Source organism: Arabidopsis lyrata, assembly GCF_000004255.2.
Source record: "Arabidopsis lyrata subsp. lyrata unplaced genomic scaffold ARALYscaffold_6, whole genome shotgun sequence".
Classification (NCBI taxonomy): domain Eukaryota; kingdom Viridiplantae; phylum Streptophyta; class Magnoliopsida; order Brassicales; family Brassicaceae; genus Arabidopsis; species Arabidopsis lyrata.
The window spans coordinates 7712174-7737381 of NW_003302550.1; the positions used below are offsets into that span (position 1 = coordinate 7712174).

The 25208-nt window shown below is 34.8% G+C and overlaps 4 protein-coding genes across 6 annotated transcripts; 2 read left to right on the forward strand and 2 right to left on the reverse strand.

Moving 5' to 3' along the window:
• Nucleotides 1-9: 9 nt before the first annotated feature.
• On the reverse strand, nt 10-5507 carry LOC9309968 (protein GFS12). Of its 2 annotated transcripts, none has more exons than XM_002873855.2 (11): nt 5271-5504; nt 5068-5180; nt 2914-4989; nt 2399-2726; nt 2075-2290; nt 1879-1951; nt 1585-1790; nt 1426-1488; nt 882-1090; nt 691-802; nt 10-579 (listed from the first exon to the last, which is right to left on the reverse strand). In XM_002873855.2, the coding sequence occupies exons 1-11, from the start codon at nt 5403-5405 to the stop codon at nt 49-51; spliced, it is 4062 nt and encodes a 1353-aa protein (XP_002873901.2). In that variant the 5' UTR covers nt 5406-5504; the 3' UTR covers nt 10-48. The 2 variants fall into 2 exon arrangements, with proteins under 2 accessions (XP_002873901.2, XP_020879062.1); XM_021023403.1 differs by having other exon boundaries at nt 483-579; nt 895-1090; nt 5271-5507.
• A 30-nt stretch (nt 5508-5537) lies between these two features.
• Nucleotides 5538-7971, forward strand: LOC9309969. The gene is made up of 5 exons (XM_021023404.1): nt 5538-5794; nt 5869-6023; nt 7183-7241; nt 7346-7459; nt 7607-7971. The coding sequence occupies exons 1-5, from the start codon at nt 5679-5681 to the stop codon at nt 7661-7663; spliced, it is 501 nt and encodes a 166-aa protein (XP_020879063.1). The 5' UTR covers nt 5538-5678; the 3' UTR covers nt 7664-7971.
• A 3877-nt stretch (nt 7972-11848) lies between these two features.
• LOC9307891 (zinc finger CCCH domain-containing protein 58) lies at nt 11849-15039 on the forward strand. 2 transcript variants are annotated; one of them, XM_021023107.1, is made up of 7 exons: nt 11849-12332; nt 12477-12631; nt 12888-12953; nt 13083-13211; nt 13325-13627; nt 13698-13991; nt 14293-15039. In XM_021023107.1, exons 1-7 carry the CDS (start codon nt 12242-12244, stop codon nt 14677-14679), a joined length of 1425 nt encoding a protein of 474 aa, XP_020878766.1. In that variant the 5' UTR covers nt 11849-12241; the 3' UTR covers nt 14680-15039. The 2 variants fall into 2 exon arrangements, with proteins under 2 accessions (XP_020878766.1, XP_020878767.1); XM_021023108.1 differs by having other exon boundaries at nt 13698-13952.
• A 1300-nt stretch (nt 15040-16339) lies between these two features.
• Nucleotides 16340-18379, reverse strand: LOC9307892 (ethylene-responsive transcription factor ERF086). The gene has a single exon (XM_002873856.2). It carries the CDS (start codon nt 17900-17902, stop codon nt 16865-16867), a length of 1038 nt encoding a protein of 345 aa, XP_002873902.2. The 5' UTR covers nt 17903-18379; the 3' UTR covers nt 16340-16864.
• Nucleotides 18380-25208: the final 6829 nt, after the last annotated feature.

Consider the following 25208-nt stretch of genomic DNA (forward strand, 5'->3'; position numbering starts at 1 on the left):
TACAGAATAATTAGGTGCATACTTCCTATTTTATGGAAAAGAGAATAATTATGCGCTTATCGTAAGAAAGCTATAATAATACAAGGAACCAACCTCTTCATGTGCATGATAACTAGATACACAACTTAAGCTTGCTAGTTCCCACTTCTGAACACTTCCCTTAAACCCTGGATCAATTCCTGAAGCGAAAACTGTACACTCATCTTCAGAAACCACTAAAGATCTTAGAGCTCCGTGATAGGCACGCGCAGAAGACAAAACAGATGCTCTAATTTTCCATCGATGCTCATCTTTGGGGTTTCCAAAACGCCCAATGTCAATCCCATCCCAACAAGCTACTGGACTAGGAAACCATGACCAGGGTTCATGCACCAAAGGGTTTAGGACTGCTTCTTGTCCTTCAACTGGGACATGTATATGAGGTTTTAAGTGATTGGAATTTCTTAACCCCTGCAACTGGGGAACCGACCGTCCAGATCCATTGAGCAACATCTTAGGAGTGTGCTTAGATGTAGGGCCCTTGTTTAACACAGGCCTAGCTTCCATACTGTATCTAGAAGATCGACCTGTGTATTCCCACTGAATCACAATAGATTCAGTGACACATGTCTATAGCTCTATGGAATTCTGTATATTAGATAATAGATATTATAGAAACAGAAACCCAGAGTTCTATATATGACAGGATACCTTCCAGTTATGATGCTTTAGCAGATATTGCTCCAGGAGTAGCCAGGTTGGACAATTCTGGCGTAATTTCTCCATACCAAGAAGTGACGCAAAAGAAGGATAGAGAAGCAACCTGTAATTCCTATAACGTTAGGACATAAACGGAATCATACAAAAAAGTTATAAACTGATGATTCAGGTGAAATACGCACACAAGATCCATACGGTTTTTGATTGGAGATTCTGGATGGAAATTTTGTTCGGCAGTCCTGATCTTCCAGCTTAAAGAGTCAGATGCATCTGCACTTTTCTCAGAGAAAGCAAACTCATCAAAAAGCTCCTTTAACTGCGGAAGAACATGCAATGCAGTCATCTCTTGTCCAATCCGCTGGCAAATTGACATCAGGGAAGTTGCAGCAAACTGGAAAATTGGAGAAAGCAACATTTAAAAAGAAAATCAAATGTTAAAAAGGCTTTCCATGCTTGCAATGAGCATTACGGAGGTGTGCCATGATGGATCCTCCTATAAATAAGGGATTGATGCATGTCTAATAATGGAAATACCAATAGAACATATTTCACAACAGAGCCCTTAAGATTAAGATAAATCTTCTTTTTTTTCGAGTCGATCTTTTTTCACCACTTACAGTGAGACACTCAATGACAACTTAAAACAGGTCGTACATCTTGATTATACATCATTATCCTTCCCTCAAAGTTACTGGTAAATAAAAAGAAAAAGAAAATCAAGAATACCTGAAGGACCCGCAACTCCAGATTTTTCTGCATAAGAACTCTTACATGTAGGCACAACCTACCCTATGTGATGATAAGACAAACCACAACAACAGAACAAAAAATTTAGGGTTTAACGTAAAGCTAGTAAAGACAGACAGAGAAAATTCTAAAACATACTTTTGTCAGCTCATGTATGAGCAACTCGTCTGATATAAGAGCAACTAGACCATCGAGTGTGATTAGGCAATCAGTCAGCGCTAAAGAACACCAACTATGAACAGGCTCTGGTTTTTTCATAGAAGAAAGATCAATACAGAAGCAAACAACATTTTCAAGTAATGGCAGCATCTGTTTGACAATGAAGTTCACGCCCAACAGTCTCCCTGAAAAGTTAACAATACAACAATTATTTAGCTTGATATGAAATTTCCAGGTAAAGCTAAGTTGCATGAACCAACAGATAGGGTGTACCAATTCTAACCAGCACATCAATCCCATCAGTACATATTCCTTTTCCGAAGTAACTTATCAGAGGCAGTATAGTCTGTATTAAAGGACAAGTCAGCATCCAAATAAGAAATTTTAGAATCACTTAACATGCTCGATGAAAGGTATATAATTTATATATAAATGAGTGCAGGACCAGAACAGGAAATCATTTGTTGACCTGGTGTACTGTAACAGGGGCACCAAGCTCTTCGCTCGAACCAATCAAAAGCACAGAGGCTGCAGAAGCCGAGATTTTGTCCGGAGAATTATACAAGTTTGATATGACTAAAGGATGAATCATTTCAAGATATACTCTCTTTCCAATTTGATTCCATAATTCCCTCACAAACGAATCTTGAAGAAGAGAAACTTTCAAATGCGAGTAGCCTGTGGTCTAACATATGATACTCTGTCAGAAGACATTAATTGAGCTTAACAAGATGTTAATACTATTACCACACAGAAGTTTAGATTTACAAATTCCATCGGGAACCAAGCGTACCAGTAAGATCTTCTGGATAGAAGGCAAGACAAGTCTCTGCACAGCCATTGGTGTCAAAGATTTTGTGAATTCCTTGAGAACTACATAAGCCAATTCACACTCGTCGTCAGATAAAGGTGTTGTGACCAGTGGCAAACAGTACACAGCACACATCTCTGCCACAAATGTTCCCATTGCTTTCAGGACTCCCTGTTTGGCAAAACTTGCAGCATAACACAAGCGTGTTTGACCTTTGGCCAAAAGGTGAAGTGGAGCAGCAAACAAGTGAGCTGACCTCACTGTAGCTGAGAAATACGGAGAGTCCAAAAGACTCTTTGCTGAGGGCCTCCTGCATGTTTTGAAAGGAAGAGAGAGTAATTAGACATTCATACATCTAAAAAAACACTAATTAGACATTCATACATCTAAAAAAAACAGTAAACGTGTTACTACACGTTTTTTATCACACAGTTATAAACACAATGAAGTATCAAAGAAGACCAGGGTTTAACCCAAAAAGAGTGAGAAAAAAGTACCTTCTCCAATCTTGTTCAATACATGCTTCGACAAGTACCTGAGTAGGAGGAGGAAGTTCCTTGATCAATTCAGGTAAGTCACCACCTTCTAAATAATTAGCCAAAGACACTGAGTTGAATAGCGGCTTCATCAAATAAAGTTCTGCCAGGACACAGCCAATAGAAAAAATATCCCCTGCAATGTCCTTGGAAAAGTTTCCTGTGCAGAAATCTTGCCGCCATTGTAACAACTCCTGAAGTTCAGTCGATGCTTCGTCTCTCACCTCCATATGCTCCAAAAGATAATTCAAACTTATCCTTGATGATAAACCTTTGTTTTTTGAAGTTCCAGGGAGACTAGTATTTACTTTTTTAGTGTTTTCACTGTAAGATACATGCAAAGGAGACTCAACCAGGTTTTCATGAAGGTGATACTTTGGACTTAGATGTGCTGCATGATCAGAAAATGCAGATGCCTCTTCAGTTTCTTCCAGATAATCATCAGCTTGGAGAATGACGGACCTCTTGTTGTCCACACCAAAGCCATGAAATGTATGCATTTCTAGCTCATTTCTACTTTGTTCCTTCTCGCGGGAGAAACCAAGGCGCACCGGATGAGGCCGGAAAAAGAGTTGACGGCGTCCAACTGACCTCGGTACTGTGGGCTCTGATGAAGACAACATCACATTCTTTGCAGTAATAGCAGCCTCTCCTGACATTTTGTAACCAAAAATAATATCAATCCAGTGATGTATTAGAGATGAAACATGGGGGCTTTCCAGGGCATCTCGATGAAACCTAATGAACTCCTCGGGGCTGTTTGCCCATGGAGGTACAGCCAAATCAGACATACTAGGATGAAGGGAGCAAAAGATGCGGGGATCGCAGTAAAACTCAGGGATGCACTCGTCAGGGGTCCAATCATAGAGCCTTTGCATGTCAGAGGGATACTCATTAGGTTCATACACCGACCGAACTGCCTTTCGCAGGACACTCAGTGGCAGTCTCCTTGCTTTGTAGCTGCAAACAGCCAGCTCAGACAGACATTCATCTGAAACATGATGCGGAAATTCAAATGTCGAATAAGTGAAATCTAATTGTTCATCTCCTTTTGCCAATCTCCATTTGCTTTTTCTTAAATCACGCCATCCTGAGTTACTATCATTTTCAGGTTTCTTGCTGAAATCTATGACCCATGGCATCACCGGATGAAATGTGTGGTCCCCCCACCTCCGACCTGCTAGTTTGTTTAAGACGAGTAAATACTCAAAATTGCTTAGTTCTCCCCTCCACCAATTATCAAAGTGAGTCTGCCAGTCCAAATGTGAAGAAATTTTGAGATCAGCATAAAGGCCATACGAATAACAATCCTCAACACACCACCTTCTTCTTGAAGCAGATGAATCGGCATCTCCAGAACCTAAATCAGGCTTGCTATAGATCTTTAACCAACTCCATAATGAATCAGACAACAATATGCTTGACGGACAAATGTTCCCATGCGAAACCCTCAACCCATGCAAGTGAGCTAACCCAGACAATAGCTGATATATCATAAAATTCCTATGCCATTCTGACTTTATAGCACAGGGGCTGTAGTGAAGAATATTTTCCAATGTATACGGGGCTTTGGGGAGCACTGAGACCAAACAATCAGATGATGTCAGAAGTCCTAAGACCGGTGATAGATTTGGATGCCTAAAACATTGAAGCTTTCTTTTCTCCTCTGACAACGGTAACCCAAGAAGACGAAGGAAACTATGGGTTGCTTGTCCAGATGACTTTCCATCAATCAGGCGATGTAAAGAGGCTAAAATTTGATCTTCTGGACAATCATAAAGGAAACTAAAAGCAAGCTTTTGAAGTTCAGATGCAGAACATTTGCTAATCTGAGCAATTGGTAAAAGTGCAGCTATAGTTCTCCAACATGAAAAACTACCTGAATGCTTGCAAGTAACACTTCCACAAGTAATGTTCTCTGTGTCATCATCATCTTCAATAACCTGAGAGCCACTGGATGAACAATCCAAATACTCATCAGATTCAACAGCATCGTTTGAATTCCCACCCTCTCGATTCCCAACAACACATCTATCGCTGCAAAAAAAAGAAAAATCTGCTCAACCATAAATATTGATAGATTCAAGCCCAAGGAGAACATAAACGAGACCGTACACGTAGTTAGCTAAGCAACCATGTTCTTCTTTCCGGAGATACTCCAAAATGAACTGAGACGAAGTGGATTCACAAGAAGAAGAAGCAGAAAATTCCTCGCTAGAGTCAGAAACCTACACAAACACCATTCAAAGCAACTCTAATTCCAAATACTTCCACCATTAAAATCTACAATTCAAAAATATGACTAGTGAGAGAGAGACCTTAACGACGGCGGAAGATCCAAAAGGTAGCGGCGAATCGGAGACACCGTAAGCGAAGACGATCTGGTCGGAGAAGTCAGAGTTGATACGTTGATCGAGGCAATCGAAGCAAAGGTCACTTGCTTCACCTCTCATCCCTTCTTTCTTGGAGGAAGAGAGAGACGTCGAATGGATCCGATCAGCCTCGGCGACCTGAAAAACAAAAGGCACGGCCAAGAAACGCCGTGTTTTCTCCTGAACGACGTCGTTTCAGTTAGCCCATTATTAATGCTGCTTTATTTTGTTTGTATTTTACTATTTAAAAATTAAAACTTTTTTCTCGCAGAGAAAATTTCAAAAAAAAAAAAAAAAAATCAAGACGGCCGTCAAAGTTTCGGTGACGGAGAATATTTGCCGACGGGAATTGCAATGGGAGGAGGATCCATTGACGACGAGCTGACAGAAGATGAGAAGAGAGCTCTCAGAGGAAGCAAATTCGCTCCTCTTACTTCTCTTCCTTCGTCTTCTCGCTCTAAGCCTCCCAGGTTCTTTTTTTCATCACTCCTTAGGGTTTTTGTTTCCTTCTTCTCGATTTGAAATTCTGATGTTATGTATATAGATTGGCTCATCCAGGTGGGCCCTTGAAGACGAACAAAGCGGCGGCTTTAGCCAAGTTTCTAGAGAGGAAGCTGCAAGATCCTAATGGGTTAGCTTCCATTGATCCAGCTCTTGTCGAATTGGCCGTCAAAAACGCTAAAGACACTGTTATTTCGAGTGAGTACTTTATAATACACGATTCCTTGATAAATGTTTGGCCTAAAGGTTTGGAATTTGGAATAGGAATGAAAAGGGATTTGTTTGTTTGAGAGGCTTAGGCATTTGAAAGATGGCAATTGCATTGTCCTGTGACATCTCTTGTGGGTATGAGGCTTTTCGTGTTTGCAAATTATAGTCATGGGTTGATAGCTCAGCATTAGCTGAGAGCTGAGGTGCTACGCTAAATTTGTTGAGGCATTGATAAGGTGTGCTTGTTAAGTCCAAATGCAGGACTATTGTAACTTGCCTACGGATGGTGCAAGGAAGTTTAGTTTTGCGTTATCTGTTAGTTGAGAACTGAAGGTTTAAAGGGGAGCTAGAGGAATGAGTTGCGGTGATTTAGGATTTTGGTTTGGTTATTTGTTTCAGTTAGTCTTCTGTAATTGATTCAGAGAGTGAATAAAGAGTGAATCACACCTGGTTCGTATCCTGGATTTTCAAGTATTTTGATTGGGCACTAGGGTTGAGAGCTAGGGACAAGTTCTTCTGAAATTGTAGCTGCTCAGTTCAAGTTAAGGAATACAGAAGAACCTATAACAAACGGTTAACTTTCAGCTTTAATGGTGGAGGAGAACTATGAAAAGTGGGATACGTCAGTAGAAACAATGAGTAGCATCAAACATGAGACCTTATAAGTTTGGCCAGAAGTTCGCGTAGAACTTTTTTCAAAGATCATGATAGTGCAGGAGATGTATATGGCATTGGAATTTCACTACATCATTGCCAATGAAGATTGTGCATTGATGCATTCCATGGGTTTACTAAGTTTAAAATTAGCTTCAAGAGAGTTTGGAAAGCATATGTAGCATTCGTTAAATGTAAATACATAGTGACTATTTGCCCGAAACTTTTTCACACTATAAGTTCATTGTAATTGTCGACTACGTTTAGCTCACTTCAAAGTTTAGAATAATCATGTTATTCCTATATGGTCGGTGAAAGCAACATACCACACTGACATGGAGAGACTTGCTTTTATCTGAGCCAATCCATATGTACAAAAAAAATTCTGTATCCGTTATGTTATTGAGGAATATATATGGTTTCATGATATTTTCCTTAAGCTTTGGGGTATGAATGTGAAGGCGTAATCTGTATGATACTCTACTGGTCTCAGGTGGGGCTTCGAGTTCAGGAAGGAGAATCCAACACGTTGCTTCATTCGAAGACGTCGAGGTATCTAATTCTCTGTACTCTCTTTCATTCTATCTGGACAGGGAATAAAACTTGTAGAATATGTTCTGGTGACCAGTTCTTACGCCTTCGTCATCATGTTTTAGGTATCTTCTGATGACGATAAGATAGAGAACACTAAGCTTAACAAAAAGAAAAAGAAGAAAAACGCAAAGAAGAAAAAAGATGAGAAAAAGAAGAAGAACAACAAAAAGCAGAAGGTTATCTCCCTCACTCCCTTTTACCTTATCTCATCTTTCTACTTGCTTTTCGTTTTCCCGTCACAGATTTTTATAAAGTCTTTATACGTTACTTTCTGGATTCCGTTGCTCATATCTGTGTGTGGAAAACTTTTGTGAAAGCAACAGATCACGGTCGATGAAGATGCCAAGTTAAAGAAACCCAATAAGAAGTTGAAGCTTTAGTTTCCTTTTTCTGGCTATACATTAGTGGTCACATATTTGATGAAGACGGTTTAACAAGGACTTTAGAAGAACAAACTCAATCACTGGTATCTGTCTGATCCAAAGAATCTGTTAGTCCGATGGTTAGCTAAAGATTAGCATGATAATCTTTCTTCTTTATGTCAGTTAGATTTCTCCGGCTTTATTCGGTTAAATCTGAGACTGGAGTTGATTGTGGTTTTAGAACGAATAGCTTCATGGATCTGAAATTTGTATTTTGGTTAAAGATTAAATGCTTGTGTTGTTAGTTATGAGACCAGTTCCAATTAGTAATGATCTGCATAAGTTCATTGCAGGAACATTTTATCTAACAGAGCTCATGGGTATAAGTGTGTGTCCCTACGTCAAAGGGACAAGAGTAAACACAATAATTTTAATTCAGGGAGAGAACAAACAGAAACAGTAAATTACTAATTTTTTATGATTTTCTTAGATTCGTTAATTTCTTGTCTACATGATGAGTTTTGAATCTCTTTTTTTGTCGTCGTTTTTAAAAGTGTGTTTTTTTAGAGATTTTAAAGTTGCTGAGCGTAAAAAGAATTTACTGTTTAATTGTGAAAACAATGCAATTCTCCCATTTTGCTTTACACAAATTAAAGCCTCTATTTACAATTCACAGATCAGCCAGTACAAAAACACGTTTATTTTGTGTGTCAGGGAAAAATTGTGTGTTCTGCAATGTTTAAATCACAACAGGAAAAAAATCTATAAAGTGTTTTTTATTCATCCTATTGTTTAGTATACAAAATCACAATTACAATTTACTTAAAACATGATTACTTTGATTGCTAATATAGTTCAAGTACTCGAGCATATAATATATTATGGCGCAAATTAAAGATGTCATGGTCCGAGCTTTAACAAACAACAAAAAAGAAGTGTCAACAAAAAAAAGACACTAACAAAACAAAAAATGACCTCGCCGACATTTGGTAGATGAGGAGGATACGAATGTTATGGTCTAAAAAGATCTTTGGGTGAATAACACAAAATCTCTAAAAGCTGCTCACATGTGGCCAATACCTCCTCTCCAAGTCAAACCTTCTAATTCTATTTTTATTCATTTCCATAAATAAATAAATAAAGCATAAAAATAATTTGCCAAGCCTCTCATGAAACCATGTTTATAAATGCACTATGAATTGAACTAATTAATATACGTAGTATAATGATTTGGAATTTTGGTTATTCACATAATCACATCAATTGTTGTTTTCGATTTGTTTTTTTTTTTTTTTGATATTTTTTCTTAATCTAAAGTTGACCTACTGAGCCAAGTCGCCAAGTATGTGAAGACATCTTTCTTATTCTTTTGTCCAGCAGTTTAGCACACAGAGAATCTCAGCCGTCTGATATTCAGACCAATGCCCTTTATACCCGTTGGATTGATCAAAATACAGTGTCGCCTTTTTAAGTGATCTTAAAGTCAATACTTACTTTGCCCCAACACAATCCTCCATGCGGCTTAAATTCACGCGCTTCAATCATTAACCATAAACATATTTTTATTTGTTTTGGTTTTATACTCAACAAAATTCATTGTTTGTGACCTATACAGTACTTCTCCACATACCAAAAATGTAAAATCCAACTCTACAAATATAACGTGGGGGTGGGAAAAAACTCCCACAAAGTTATATCCGTTTTGACAAAAATAATTTGTACTACTAATGATGACCTTTGTAATCAATCATCCAAAGCATTAAATTTACAATCCGTAGTATACAATATGGTTTCTAGTGTGAAGTGACTCTTAAACGTTTGGTGTTGAGTGCGATTCACACTCTTTGCGTGAGCGTGCAAGAAAAATACTTTCCGTATTTATATCTACTCCTTCTCAACACGTGGAACTTCTTTATTTGTTGCAAAACAAATCAAGTTTTCTTATTTGCCTTAAAGTCTATATTGTGTTCCTTTGTATTTTGATTGTTTGCTATCTAAACTAGTATATTTAAGCTTAAGTCCAAATCAAGACAAACTATAAACAATTCAAAGATGATGTTTAATAAAACAGAATTAGTTTCCTTATTTTCATTTAGTTCAAAACCAAACAATGTGGTTAAGACCATCATCACACTCTCCGATTTTTCAAAACATAGTATATGTCGAAAGGTAACGTTTTTTTATTGTCCCTTCGTTTATTTTATTTTATCGATAATATTTTAATTTCTAACAGTTTTTGCATGCATGTAGATATGTTTTTTCCTTTGTTCGTATAGATATAGCATTTTCTGCCTTGTTTGGAACGTTCACAACTTCACATGTTAAATAAAAAATGAAACAGATTGTCAAGAACTAAATTATATCCTATCTTACGTATAGACAGGCTCAACAAACACAACTAGTCACAAAAAGCTTAGGCGTAGATAATTATAATATATCAAACCTAACAATATACTATACTCAGATGAGTCGAGGTCAACATTAATTAGCACAAAGATCTAACCATCATGTTCCGACCAGTGTAGTAGCGAGTAGCGACTAAACACTTTTTTTTTTTCCGTTTTCAGATAAGATTAAAAAATAATTAGCAGATGGAATGGTTAGTTGAGTAAACTGAAAATGTTAACATCAATTAATAATAACACATGAATTAATTTTGACAAAGAAATTGGCATATTGCTATATTTGCAACTTGAGCCGACACAATTTGTTTTCTTTGACTTATTAAATTTATTCTTATTATTATTATTTTTTACTCACTTTGACCTTTTTTTTCTTAAGATCTAAACAATTATTTGTATATTTTGTGTGTTTCTCCACGGACGAGTTTTCAAATGGTTAGTTTGTGAGCAGTGACAATTTTAATGCTCCCATAGATGCTTTAGACTTGTATATTTTTGGTCTTCCAGTAAAAAGTAAAATGTAGTTATAAAAGATTAAAATATATAATTAAAGATAGCAATTTAATATTAGTTTTCATCTGTGTATAATACTTTTACTTTCATTTGTTTCTCTAAATTTTTGAACTTCAAATAAAACGATTAAAAAGTGATAGAATTAGAGAAAACAAATTTTCCTTCTCTCTTTTAGAAGACATAAGTTTATATCTTGTCTCTCTTTTGGTTTTCTGATTGCATATTTATGTTCCTTACGCAGTTATTCTTGTTGTGAACACCTATGGTGATTGGTAGATTTTTCAGAATTCCATAAATAAGTCATAACTGTGGTAAGAAATTACAATAAACTCCAAAGAACGAAAATACTAGTAGTTGAGGTTCAAATGAAGCCCTAAAAGTACACACATAAATGAACAGTGATTGTTAATAAAAAAAAATTTCTTTTTTAGAATATTTAGATCATATGATGAAATTGTATATCATGACTAAATAGGTTTTTTTTTTTGACTAAATAGTTAAGCTATCTAATATTGTGCATCAAATAAATTTAGGAACAAACATAAAAATATTGTAGATCATTAGTTCCAATTGATAACATCATGATCTCGTATACTCGTATAGAAAAATAGAATTGAACGCTGAAATAAAACAAAAAAAACTATTTGAATTAATGAAAAACTTGGAACAATGCATATATAACTTAATCATGTAAAAGTAACGGAATCAATGAATATGATCGTCATTTCGAAGACATATGTCATTCAAGAATCAACCGTTAAACGAAAAGACAGATAATAACCGTTACAACTTTACAGATTACTTATATCACCGAAATACGATGTTACTTTTAATAATTATTCTAGAATAATTTATTAGTTAAACAGGTGTAAGCAAAATTAGGTTTAAAACGATTAATATACCCAAAAAAATAGTTTCCATCTCTTTTAGTATTTGCTTGTTAATCATGTAAAGTGACGGAATCGATGAATATGATCGTCAGTTTGAAAACATATGTAATTCAAAAACCAACCGTTAAACGAAAAGACGGAATATAGCCGTTACAGTTTTACAGATTACTTGTATCACCGAAATACGTAATTACTTTAATAATTCTTCTAGAATAATTTATTAGAACGTGTTTAAGCTAAATGAAATTTAGAACGATAAATATACCCAAAAAATATTTAATTTTTTTGAATTAATCATCAAATGAGTGATTTATGAACATGATTAAGAAAATATTGAAACAGAGAAAATCAATATAGATGGAAAAAGAGAAATAAAAGGCATTAAATTAAGAAAGAAGTCATTTATTCTATGTTTGGCGCGTATATTAACCACCACCGGCAAAACACCCACAAAAAAAGCGAGCACGCATAAAGAAAGATCAAAACTTCCCCATCCCTCTTCCAAAATCCATCCCTCAAAAAAAATAAAAAAAAATACTCCTTTCGAAATTTCGCAAAAAAAATCGAAGCCGAAAAAAAAAAAAAAGTTTCAGCTTTAAGGAAAGAGATCAAGCGACTGAGAGTGGTGTGGAGACAGAACCAACCACGATCTGTGGTTTTTTTTTTTTTTCTTCCTTTCTCCAATCTCAGGAAGAAAAAAAGTTTCTTCCCGACACTCCCATTTGATCGGAGAGCTCGACATTGGTGGGTTCTGTTTCGCCGCTCCGACTAAAGGTTAGGGTAAAACAAAAATGGAGCGGTACGGTGGCGCCGGAGAAGATGAGTCGCGGTCGGATCCATCACATGAATGGTCCGCTCCAGGAACCGAAACTGGTATTGAAGGTAACGTTGATAATGGGTTTCATACATTTTATTTCTCTCCTTCTTTCAATGTCTGATCTTACGGGCTTAAATCTACGATTAGCGTTTTCGTCAGAACTGAAACTGAAAGTGTTGGTTTTTTTTAAAAAAATGCGGTGTTTGTAGCTTCGATGTGGCGGTTAGGGTTGCGAGGCGCTGGAGGTGGAGGTGAATCGTTCCCGGAGCGACCCGATGAACCCGATTGTATCTATTTTTTACGAACCGGTGTTTGCGGGTACGGGTCTAGATGTCGGTTCAATCACCCACGAAACCGTGCTCCGGTAATAAACTCTCTCTCTCTCTCTCTCATCTCTCTGTTTTTCTGGGTTTTCTTTTTTCTTTTTGATAAAGTGACTGCCTTTTTTGTCTGCTTCCTATACGTTTTGATTTGATGGTGTCTTTGATGATGATAATGCGATGATTTAGATTATCAGATGCATTATTGAATCTACGATCTGTTATCACTGAAACAGAATCTTGGATTATTTTAATTTGTTTGGAAGCTCTCATTGGATGTTGTTAGTTTCGTTTTTTTAGGTCTTGGGAAGTCTCAGAACAGAAGCTGGAGAGTTCCCTGAGAGAATGGGACAGCCTGTGTGTCAGGTATTTGATTCATCGATTTATTGGTTCCTAAGTTAAGCAATGCACAAGACAATTCATCTTCTTTGTTCTGTGTTTAAGACACTGTGATTCAGTGTAGTCTTTTCTCATTTTGATGCTTTCTTGGCACAGCATTTTATGCGGACAGGAACATGTAAATTTGGTGCTTCTTGTAAGTATCACCATCCTAGACAAGGAGGAGGAGGAGGAGATTCTGTTACTCCTGTCTCACTAAATTACATGGGATTTCCATTACGCCCGGTTTGTTCAATCTCTCCGTGTTCTCGATTTCATCAGACTTTTTCTGGTTCCCTGTTGTGTATTGTTGTAATGAATGATCTCTCAAAAGTTTCCCTATAAATTGGATTTTGCAGGGGGAGAAAGAATGCTCCTATTTCATGAGAACCGGTCAGTGTAAATTCGGTTCCACCTGTCGATATCACCATCCCGTCCCTCCTGGTGTGCAAGCTGCATCGCAGCAGCAACAACAGTTATCTGCTGGTCCAACTATGTATCCATCGCTTCAGTCTCAATCCGTTCCTTCATCGCAGCAATACGGAGTAGTTCTAGCTAGACCTCAGATTTTACCTGGCTCCTATGTTCAAAGCCCTTATGGTTACGGTCAAATGGTTATTCCTCCCGGTATGGTTCCATACTCGGGCTGGAACCCTTACCAGGTAATGCTTGAAAGAAACCTTATTAACTTTTCTTTCTCTTGTCTTAGTAAACCTCATCCCAATTATTTAGGCTTCTGTAAGTGCCATACCTTCTCCTGGGACTCAACCGTCAATTGGAACCAGCTCTGTTTATGGAATTACGCCGTTATCTCCTTCAGCGCCTGCCTATCAATCCGGTCCATCTTCTACCGGTGTTACAAATAAGGAACAAACTTTTCCTCAGCGACCTGAACAACCCGAATGTCAATACTTTATGAGAACCGGAGATTGTAAATTCGGATCCTCATGCAGATTCCATCATCCTATGGAAGCAGCATCGCCCGAGGCAAGTACCCTCAGCCACATTGGCCTCCCACTTCGTCCCGTAAGTCTCATATATTAGCTTATACGCCATTAATCATAAAATTCTCATGATCAAGAGTAGAGTTTTAGTAATGACTAATGAGAAGTTCAAATGGAAAACTCTGTTTCTTGATGTGATTATGAAGCTCTGTTTTTTTTTTTTCTCACCCTCATTTACCCTCATTTGTTGCGCCACAGAAACAACTCCGTGGTAGATTTCTCATTATTTCAGACAAAGTTTTTTTGAAGTTTCATTCTTCTTTCTATACAATTATGCATCTAATAACAAAGAGAAAGCTAATAATAAATAATAACTTTTGCAGGGCGCAGTGCCATGCACTCACTTTGCGCAACACGGTATTTGCAAGTTTGGGCCTGCCTGCAAATTCGACCACTCCTTGGGCTCTTCTTCACTAAGCTACAGCCCATCCCCTTCTTCGCTCACGGACATGCCCGTCGCACCTTACCCTCTCGGGTCCTCCTCGCTCGGCACATTAGCTCCATCATCATCATCATCCTCATCTGACCAACGCACTGAGCTTCTCTCTTCCAGCTCTATTGAACCTATAACCACAGCAACAAGTGGCTCAGAAACTGTGGCTGCTGGAGTCTCTTCTTCTTCTTCTATGACCAGCGGTGTGAGCCATCCCGAGCCTGCTGAGACCAATAAAGGTGACTCAGCTAGCATTGAGGCTAAAACTTCAAGTTAAAGAGACAAATCTCAAAGGAGAGAAGAGAATCTCTCTCTAATCTTCATAGATTATTTATCTCTCTTATTCTCTCTTTCTCTCTTCTTCTTTTCATCAAACTTTCATGAACTCAGGAACATAAAAAGGATATTTTTTGGGCGGAGAGACAACAACAGGAAACAAAGCAGAGAGATAGACAAAAGGAGCTCTCTCTAGTCCTCTGTGTTATGTCTCTCCTCTTAGGTCTCTCTTACCATGTTCATATTATTCCTTCATACGGCCATCTCTCTGTCTTTTGTTGTTTTTTTCTTTTCTTTTTGGAAACGTTGATTAATAAAATGGCCTTATATATATTCACAACAATCATCTGATTACTTAGAATCCCCTGTTTATTTTTCAAAAGTTTTATGGAATATTGGAATTAACTAATTAAGAGTCCAATTTTTATACTTTGCTTGTGTATGTTTTCATGCTAAGACTTTATTTTATAGAAAATGTACAATATTTAAATGTTTTTATCAAACATGAAAAATAGTATCGCAATCTTAAATTTTAACTATAGATACAATATGTTAAATAGTAAACGCAAACGCAACATTCGTTTGAAACAATATATCAGATTCTAAAGATTTATTTGGAAGAGCAACAAGAAGAGGGAGAGCCTGAAGAAACAGAAAGCAGAACAACAGAACAGATCTTTAGGTTCTATTTTTGTTCTTCTTCTTCTACATTGATCAGCCCGTACGAATTTGATCATGAGCTATAAACGTAAATATAAATGAAAAGAAGTAAAAATAAATTTAAAAAACTACTGTTAATGTGGAAGTAGTAGTCAGTAATTCTCGTACTTGGTTCTTTGTGTTGGTGATATAACATGTGCATGTGTGGTTTGTTCGTTGCGTCTAGTTTTACTCAAACAACAGAAAAACCATAATCATGAGTTTGTTCACTGAAACATCACAACAAAAGTTCTCAACAACCCAAAAAAATTACTAATCATTATAAATGCTTTTTCTCTGAGTTACTTCTTAGATCTACCATAATTAATACAGTAGATTTCACAAAGTTATGGAGATATTAACGGATTGTCTTTTTCTTTTTAAAATTACAATATCGATTATAAATGTTCACATAATATGTACTCTATATTAGTTAATTGTTCTTATTTATTCGTATATTAAAATGTGAACTATTTGGAAGTAAAATTTTTTATCAAATATTGGGAAGTTATTTTGTTTGAAGCTAGACAAATTGTAAATATATGATGAATTCCAACGTCTATATGTTTGACAAGCTATGATTGGATCTTTGTTGATTTAATTTAACAACAGAACATAAACAAAAGTTGATCAACATTGGAAAAGGGACTAACTGAGTTTTATGAAAGAAAGTCAAAAACCTTAAACAGATTTAAAAATGAAATAAAGAGTTGTGATGTTGAGTTGTTGTAGACAAAAGTTAAGGCAAAATATAGGCAAAAGGAGGGAGACATGAAACAGTGATTGTGTAATGAAAGACCAAACAAGTCATGACCAAAACACATGTCCAAAGACCAAAAACACCATCATGCTACTTCACTAAAAGTCCATCTCACATTAACTAATATTTTTTTAATAACATGCAATATTTAATGACAAAATCTCCTATCTATAAGCTTAATTTTTGTAAAAAAATCATAACCAAAACTCTCACTAATTATGATTTGATTCAAATTTTCAAACTAATGTCAAAATTTATAACTGTCCTAAAATAGTCATAATATCTGATCACACACTGATCAAAATTAGAAAACTGGGGTATTTTGCATCCAATCTTATAATCCTAATACTGTGTTAACGTATGTATTAGTTGTTCACTCCTAGTCATTTATCCGTTTGGAGCAAGTCATTTGATTTCATTATTATACCACAACACTTATTATATACATAATGAGTGTGTTGGAAGTAGCGTGGACAAAAAGTGGTCTTTAATACAACTCGCATCATCCCTTTTGCTAATCAAAACCATAATACAAATTAAAAGAAAAAACAAACAAATCAAAACTTCATGGTAAGGTAACCTTATGGTGCATGAAACAAATAAGCAGGATTTAAATAATAAAGTCGGTAACATATAGCTAACAACAAAAATCAAACGACCATCGAATAACGTAAATACTAATAATATTATTGGATATATATAAAACAGAAATGTAATATAGAATATTCTAAAAGACTGAGTAGAAGCCTGTAGTGTCTGCAACAACATCTCCAAAAGCAGCGAGAGAAGGAGAAGATAAATCTTGCGGCTCCATTATCGCGTAATCGTCCATCGACATTGAAGCAGCAGCAGCACCATAGTTAGTGATCATGGCAGAGAGATCACACGAACCAAACTCATGATGATGATTCATCATCATCTCACCATCTTCGAAGTAGCTATTACTACACCCTCCGTATGATTCAGAGGCTTTGCTTGCTGCCGGAGTTGTGAAACTAACTCCGGCTAGATTTTGGGTGGTGGCGGCATCCGGAGGTGGTTTAAGGCAGTGGTTTGGAACAATGCAGTCCAAGTAACCCGAGTTGTTATTATGTTCTTCGCTTGTTAACGAGAAGAAGAAGTTGTTTTCTTCGTCTAGTGAAGAAGATAACGAGCCGTTAGAAGATGAGTTTTGAGGACTATTACCAAACGATTGAATATCCGCGCTTTGATGACGAACTGGCGTTTTGAAAGAAGCCGCAGGTAAGACAGTTTGGGGGAGAGTGTGTTTAGGTTGTTGTGGTTGATGATAGTTTTGATAATGAGGATGATGATCGATGACAAACTGTGGAGAAGAGTTTGGTAAGAGAGATTGGTTATTATTGTAAGGAGAGACAATGAGAGAGTGAAGATTAGGGTTTGTAAGGATGGTGTGAACATCAGTTGGAGTATAGACGAAGTTGGTTCGAGCTTGAGTGCCTCTCATTGAAAGAGCGGCTCTATCGTAGGCAAGAGCAGCTTCGTGAGCTGTGTCGAAAGTGCCGAGCCAGTGACGTTCTTTGGTGGTTGGATCTCTTATCTCGGCTGCGTAACGACCCCATGGACGTCTCCGGACTCCTAGGAACCTGCCTGGCTCCGCTTGCTTTGATCTCCGGCCTCTTCTCTCTCCCGTTGTGGTGGTGGTGGTTGTGTTGGTGGATGTGTTTTGGTGGATCAGAGCAAAACCCATTTGAGTTTGGGATGTCTCAAATGGTTTATTATGATCTAGGGTTTTGGAGGTTGACATGATGATGAAGAAATGGTTTTTTCGAAAGGAGGTTTCTTTTAGGGTTTTGGTTAAAGATGTGTTATGATGAGTAAGGTTTTTTTTTTTTGCCTTGCTTCTGTCTAAAGACGATGGTGCTGTTTGAAATGGAAGTGAAGTGTTGTTATAAATAGAGAGACAATGAGCTTGATAGAGAGAGAAGATAGAGAGACTTCACTTTTGATTCAACTGCTTTTAGTAGACCATCTTTTGTTTGTTTGTTTTTTTTTCTTTTACCAAAGATATTATATTTTGCATCAACGACAGAAAAATAAAAATAAACGTTGGCATATCAGTTGGATTTTTATATGGCTTAACCAGCTGAAATATATTCGTACAAATGTAAAACAGCTTAATTGACTGATTATTATTTAGTTTTTTTAAAACAGTCTTAATTTTAACTGTGTACAGTATATATATATATACGAATGGCTATGAAAGCCTAAAACAGAGGCCAAGAATCATTAGAACTATACTGCAAAATCTGGAATGTCACAGTAACCAATCTTGAGTTGGAAAAAAGAACAAGAAATAAATACATAATAAATAATAATAAAAATATTGGGAAAAGTAATTGTGATCAGTCCTGATTGTGATGTATATATTACATCATGCTATTTGAATCTTTTATTTCAATGAGATCAAGCTAATTGATTAACTCAAATAATCTACTTAGTGGTCACGTGCAACATGCATAATAACCCTACAAACCATAGCCTAAAGGTCAAGGGTCTACGTAAAAAGAATCGATTTTTCATTAGGTTAAATCCCTTACTTAATTGATAAATACTTGAGGTAATGTGCATTGCTAATTACGATAAGGATGTCTAATTAATCAATTTGAGTGCAGGTAGGTTCGATAATTTATTATCTAACAAAATATATCAACAGTTTGAAAAATATATATTTTAAAATCAGCAAGCTTTAATTTTCTCTTAATTAATACGTTTTTAAAAAATATGTTACATCGAATAAACAAGACATGAAAATTCGAGTTTTTTTCCTATCATATTTGATTTGGTTTAATTTGGTTAAACAAAAAAAGTGTTAGTTCTACAACCCCTGATCATATCACATGGTTACCCGCATTTTAAGCGGAAATAGAAATGAGAACAATTTTTTTTGTCATCTTGTAATAATTTTTCAATGGGAGTGGTTTAAAGAAAGACACGATGAACCAAACAAAAATTAAAATGCTTAGGAAGTACGTATAAATTTGGTTTTAATTATATCTCAGTGGACAATTTTGTATTGATGTCCTTGTATGCAAAGTTGCAAACAAGCACAAGTCAACAACAGTCTTAGTCTCTTTGTGTTTGTAGTATTGTAGGAATATTATATATATACATTGGAGCTTCGACTATTTTTCATATATGATTGCATTCGGAAGTTAATGCCTTACCCGACAACAGATATATTTGATGAAATCAAGAAAATTGTTCATAGTCAACCATAACACGACTGTTAACTAAGAGTTCCAAAAAAAAAACAGTTAACAATTCAAAAATGACTATGAGCTCTAACTTTGAACTTTGGATCATTTAGTTTAGAGACTTTAAATCAAACTTTCCACAAGAGTAAGCACACGTAGGTTTAAGTCATTGAGTATTTTAGATTGATTTTGTTATGTATATCAATATATCATGTTCGAAAAAATATATAGTTAATAGAACGTTGTAGTTAATGAGAGAGTACATATTTTCATTAACTAATTAGTCTTGAGAGGAATATACTTACATATAAAATCTTTCTTCTAGTAGAACTCAATAAAGGCAAACAGAGATAGATTTGGTGTGATAAGCTTTGATCTATATTAAAATCTTTTTGGTTAAGTGTTAGATAATCTTTAGTAGATCTTTGATGGTATTCAATGGATAAAAGGCTAATGCTCATATGGATAAGTTAGTACTTGTGTGAAGATTATTTTGATTCATATACAACGGAAATTCACACTTCTTCTGCTTATCAAAATTATCCTTGCCTGTGTTAGATGAACTTTTTTGTTTTGTTTTGTTAATACTGTCTATTAGAAATTTAGAACAGGTAAATGTTTATATTTCTATATACTATTGATTATGAGGGTATACTTACCAAACATCACGACCGCCTATGTTCATTCATTTCATTAGCCTTTACGTCCGTTTACGGTGTATATAGCAGACTTAGCAGTATAGGTCAATCCTCATATGATGTTGCATTCATGCATGATGCATTATTTCAAAAAGTTTAAAAGATTTTTAATTTCCTGCAAATAACTACGTAAGTTTTTACGGTGTTTTGTTTCATTTCTATGGTAATAAAAAATATTTATTGCGGATATACTATTTGTTAAATTGTTATAAAATCGAACATGTTTAACTGCAAAGATTTTTTAAAATAGACTAAAACTAAATGGTAACCGCTGAATCCGGCTGAATTGGGCTGAATTGCTGAATCTGGCTGAATATATTTGTGGTTTTTTGCTGAATCTAGCTGAATAATTTTAAGTTTAAATGGTAACCACTAAATCTAGCTGAATTTTTGAAAAGTAATAATATAATTAAATTTATAAAAATATTAATTAAAGAAATAATTGTTGTGGATAATATTAGTTAAATAAATATATGCAAATATTTAATTTGAAATTTTATTTTTAATAAGCTTACTAAACATAACTATCATATTAAAAAAATAAGCCATTATAATTATTTATTATTTGTTTAGTTTTTCTTAAAAATAAATTTAAAGTAAATATTTTGAAATACATTTTAGAAATTAACTAATAAGAGTGGATGTAATTAATTTTTGTTAAAAATATTAATATTATTTTTCAAATTTGATATACTAAGATATAATTAATTGCACATATCAGTTTATCCAAATATATAGTTTAAAGCAAACATATATAAACTATGAACTATAAGCGTGGATGAACTCTTACCCAAATATTTTTCTTTGATTTCTTTACTAAATTTAGGATGGTTGATGTTTAAAAGAGAAATTCTAATAGAGAAATATAAAAAAAATTCAAATCCATATAATTCACCCATTTTTACATTTTTTTGGTAAAAAAAGAATAAAATTAGATTAATTCAGTAAATAAAGGAATGGAGTAGGACCCCTATTACCAAATAACAAAAATTCCACCGAGATTTCCTCACCAATTCTTCAAATATGAATGATGTAACATTTGAGGAATTCCACAGTAATTCCACAACAATTCCACAATTGTATGTTACCATTTACAGCCTAAATATACCATGTATGGATTCCCCACTACGTATTTTTTTTGTATTTTGTAATATTCACACCGTGCACTCGCGCAGATAAAAGAAGAGTGTTACTCAATTTTACTTATTACCAAGGTTTCTATATTTTGACATTTTATCATATTTTCTACTGAAAAGGTATACTTGTAGCCATAATACTAAACTCTTTCTTTTGCTTCTCTTTTTTTTTTTTTTGGCTTTCGTCTCCTTTTAATGTCATATAAGCCACGTAAACCAACAATCAAATTAATTAGATTTGAACGAAGACCTTGCCTTTTTAACCGAATGTGCTACGGTACAAAAGTGTGATGGACTCCTTGTATTAAGGGTTGGAAATGTGACGATTCTTCGTAAAGCTTTTTGCACATTGCTTAATGGTGGCATTGGGAATGAAAATTATAATTCTTTTTCATAGTAGAAATGAGTCAAACTAATAATATAATATACAACAGTAATACAATTGTGGTCGGACCACGGTAGTCATCGTCTTCTTATGCAACCGTTCCCGATCTTAGCGATACAATTTACCAAACACACCACAAATGTTGTGCGCCAGATATGACACAACACCACTGAAGTTTTATCAAAATAAATAGTTTACTTAAATTGATTTCGGATTATTAGGGCGAGATATAGAGTAGTACTGTAGTAGTACTATATAACTAATCAATTGTATAGGTAGGAATGTTTGTATCAAAACTGCAGGCAAATTTTACAGAACTTTAATTCGTGTCCGGATATTACATAGAGTTCTAAAATGTAATGATTAGAATAAAGTAATAAATGTTTAATTGGATGAATTTATTAATATTGTCATCCCTTTTAAGAATTGGGGTTATTAAAGACAAGCTTAAGCTATATAAGAATCAGACGATCCTTGACTACTCCACTCAGATTTTGAACTTGATGTGGGACTAACCTTACATTTGACTATTTTCCCGTGTACAATAATTTTTTTTTCTACGTATTATTATCACTGAAATTATAATCAGTGATAATGTAATTTGATCAACCATAATTAACTACATATTCACTTTTTATGGTCATCCACATCCTACTGTAGTTTTTCTTAAATATGTTAATTTATCTAGACCTAGATTCATTATATTTATATAAAGACGAAGATATTCTCTTATAAAAGTGATATCATTTTGTCAAAATATTTCATCAATTAAATTGAAATGAAAAATTGATATAATTTTGTCGAAATGTTTTGGAGTATTTTTTTAAATGTGTTTTGTATACACAACATATGTATAATGAGTATAATTCATAGCAACTAGTAATACATAAATTTTTGGTATTTATGCTTCACTGTTATATTTCATCAAACCTTTGAAAAGAATTATGAATAATAAAGTTATGAGTTTACAAAATAACACTATCCCATTGGTTAAGTGGTTATAGTTCAATGGGCTAGTTCAATAGTTTTGTTATGGTGCACGAGATTTGTTTACCTACATTTGGTATGATTAATATAGAACTTAATGGTTGAAAGATTTATAGTTATTAATCTGAATTTTCCCTACCAAAACTCGGAGAAGCCAAATTAATCAAACTACTGTAACTTTATTCGTGTTTTCAAAAAATGGGTAAATAATTTAAGATAACATGTGATAATCCCAATTGGCTTTGTGCACGATATTGGGATTGCACTATTGAAGTATTGAACACTTTTGGGTGGAAATCTTTTAGTCAAGTTCCATGTGATCGAGGCTTTCTTGGGTTTATGAATGGAGAATTTCTTCACATTTCTCCAAAAAAAGGCAAAGGAAATATACAGAAAATTTTGAACAGCTAATAAAAAAGCCAAAACTTTTTTCTTGTGAAATTTAATAAATTTGTTGTGTGATTTAAAATTTTCTTTTGTGTCAAAAGGACATCCCCGGGATTTAGGGGTAAAGGTTGTCTTAGAACAAACTTGGACTTTGACGAGAGTCCAGACAGTGTGACCAAAAAGCCAAGTGGGGGCTTCACTATTAATTTGCTATTGAATTACATATATTTCAGACAATATAAGGTCATGAAGATTCAAATTAATTAGTATCAATAGTTATTTTTACTAAATTCGTTTATATTAACAACCGTACTGTAATGTTTTTTAATGATTTTTTCATATAAAGAAAGTGTAAATTAAGAATGATGATATTCCTATAATCCTATTTAACGATTTCGATTTTTATGTTTAATGGTTTGATGTCTTTCGGTATTATTCAATATTTTGCTCAGAAAGTAGAGGATGCTACTTTTTTTTTCTGTGCGATTTACACTCGTGTAAATTAAAATAATAATTAATTTGTTCTAGAATTTGGGATTATTGGAAAGTAATTATAAGAGCTCCGGTCCTCTTGTTACTGGAGTATTAAGTTTTTTAATTAAGGTCTGGTGATCAAAACACACTCGTGGCACCTAGTAATACATCATAATCATAATCCTCAATTATGCTCATGCTCTCCATGTGCTTCTCTCTCTCTGTCTCTCTCTAGTAACTTGAAATGATAACTAGATTGCTTATATCGTTAGTAATTTGTATAATAATGACAATACATGGCATATAAATTACTGAATTTGAATTAGAAGTAAAATTGTATAAACATGAAAGAATGTTATTATGGTTAAATAAAGGAGTATAAAAAACATTGGTAGTATGTTGGAAAGTCGAAACACACGGAACCAAACAAGGCAACTTTTAGAAACCAAAGACATTGGACAGATACTTCGGGAAGGAACAAATAAACCAATGAGAAGTAAACACGTAAGCTAGGAAGAAAATGCCCCACCGAACCTAGTACGTGCATACTATGTGGGACACTGTCGATGACACGTAAGATACTGTTGCCGCACGCGACAACGAGGAACACACAAAAAAAGTAACCTACTTTGCTTACGTGTCGTGATCTGAACGATGGATGTTGTCCGTTGCATCGTACGGCTACGATCTTCCAACTTAAAACAAAGAGAGAAGTGATAGTTGTGTTGTGTCTGTTTGATATGATGATGATGTGTGTGGTCAAAAAGAAGATCTTCTCTCGTACGGACCGTCTGATTTTTGGATTGGACGGCTGATATTGAAACTGCCTCGGTGATTTTCTTTCTAGACCATAACCCTCCTTCCCGTTTCTTCTCTTCCTGTTTTTTTTTTTTATAAACCGGCCGATTTGTTTTCAGCTAATTTGAATACCGGTAAAGTTGTTACTAATTGTGATATTAAATAGAAAATGAAATAGAATCAAGACATTGGAACGATTAATCAAGAATTTGCACAGACCAGCTCATTTTCAGTTGGACAAGTATTGATCTAATTTTTTTTTTTTTTTAATAAAATGTTAATATCTTTATCCTCAGAAATTTTATTTAAGGTATAAAACAATGTTTTTCTTCTTTACTTAAGGTCATATCATTTGCAAATCATAACAAATCTCAGTTGAAAATGATTATATATCGTTTATTTTGATTTGAAAATACACATATCATTTTAACTTCATTAACAATACATCTAAGAATTTTGATTCAATGATCTGCGATCGGTTCAGTCCATTGACTGACAAAGTAAACCGATTCACTTAATCACTTCTTTGGTCGGTTCAAGAATCAAGAGACATTCCACAAGATGGTTGTAAACCTGATTTTTGGTTACCACCAGTAAAATTTGCTTCACCAATTTAAGATCAACCTTTTTAACATCAACCATGTCTTTTATAGCCCTTAAAAAGATGATCCATGATTCTTGTACGCCCTTCACTGGAACGTTGCGCACAACAAGCAGAAACCGAGAAGCCTCTCCAAAAAACTTCTCCTTCCATTCATTAGCTTCAACTTCATTGTTGACTAAAAACAATACCAACGAGTTATCTCATTAAACAGGCTTCCTCCACTTAGCTTTGATAATTCTGCATTATTATCGATTAAAACCCATTGTGCACCAAAACAAAAAAAAAAATCGATTAAAACCCCAATGGCATGCACATAGGGACTGTTTTGACTTTTGTGGCCTACTAAACATTATTTAGAATATTTTGGCTCTTTTCTGTTTTTTCACA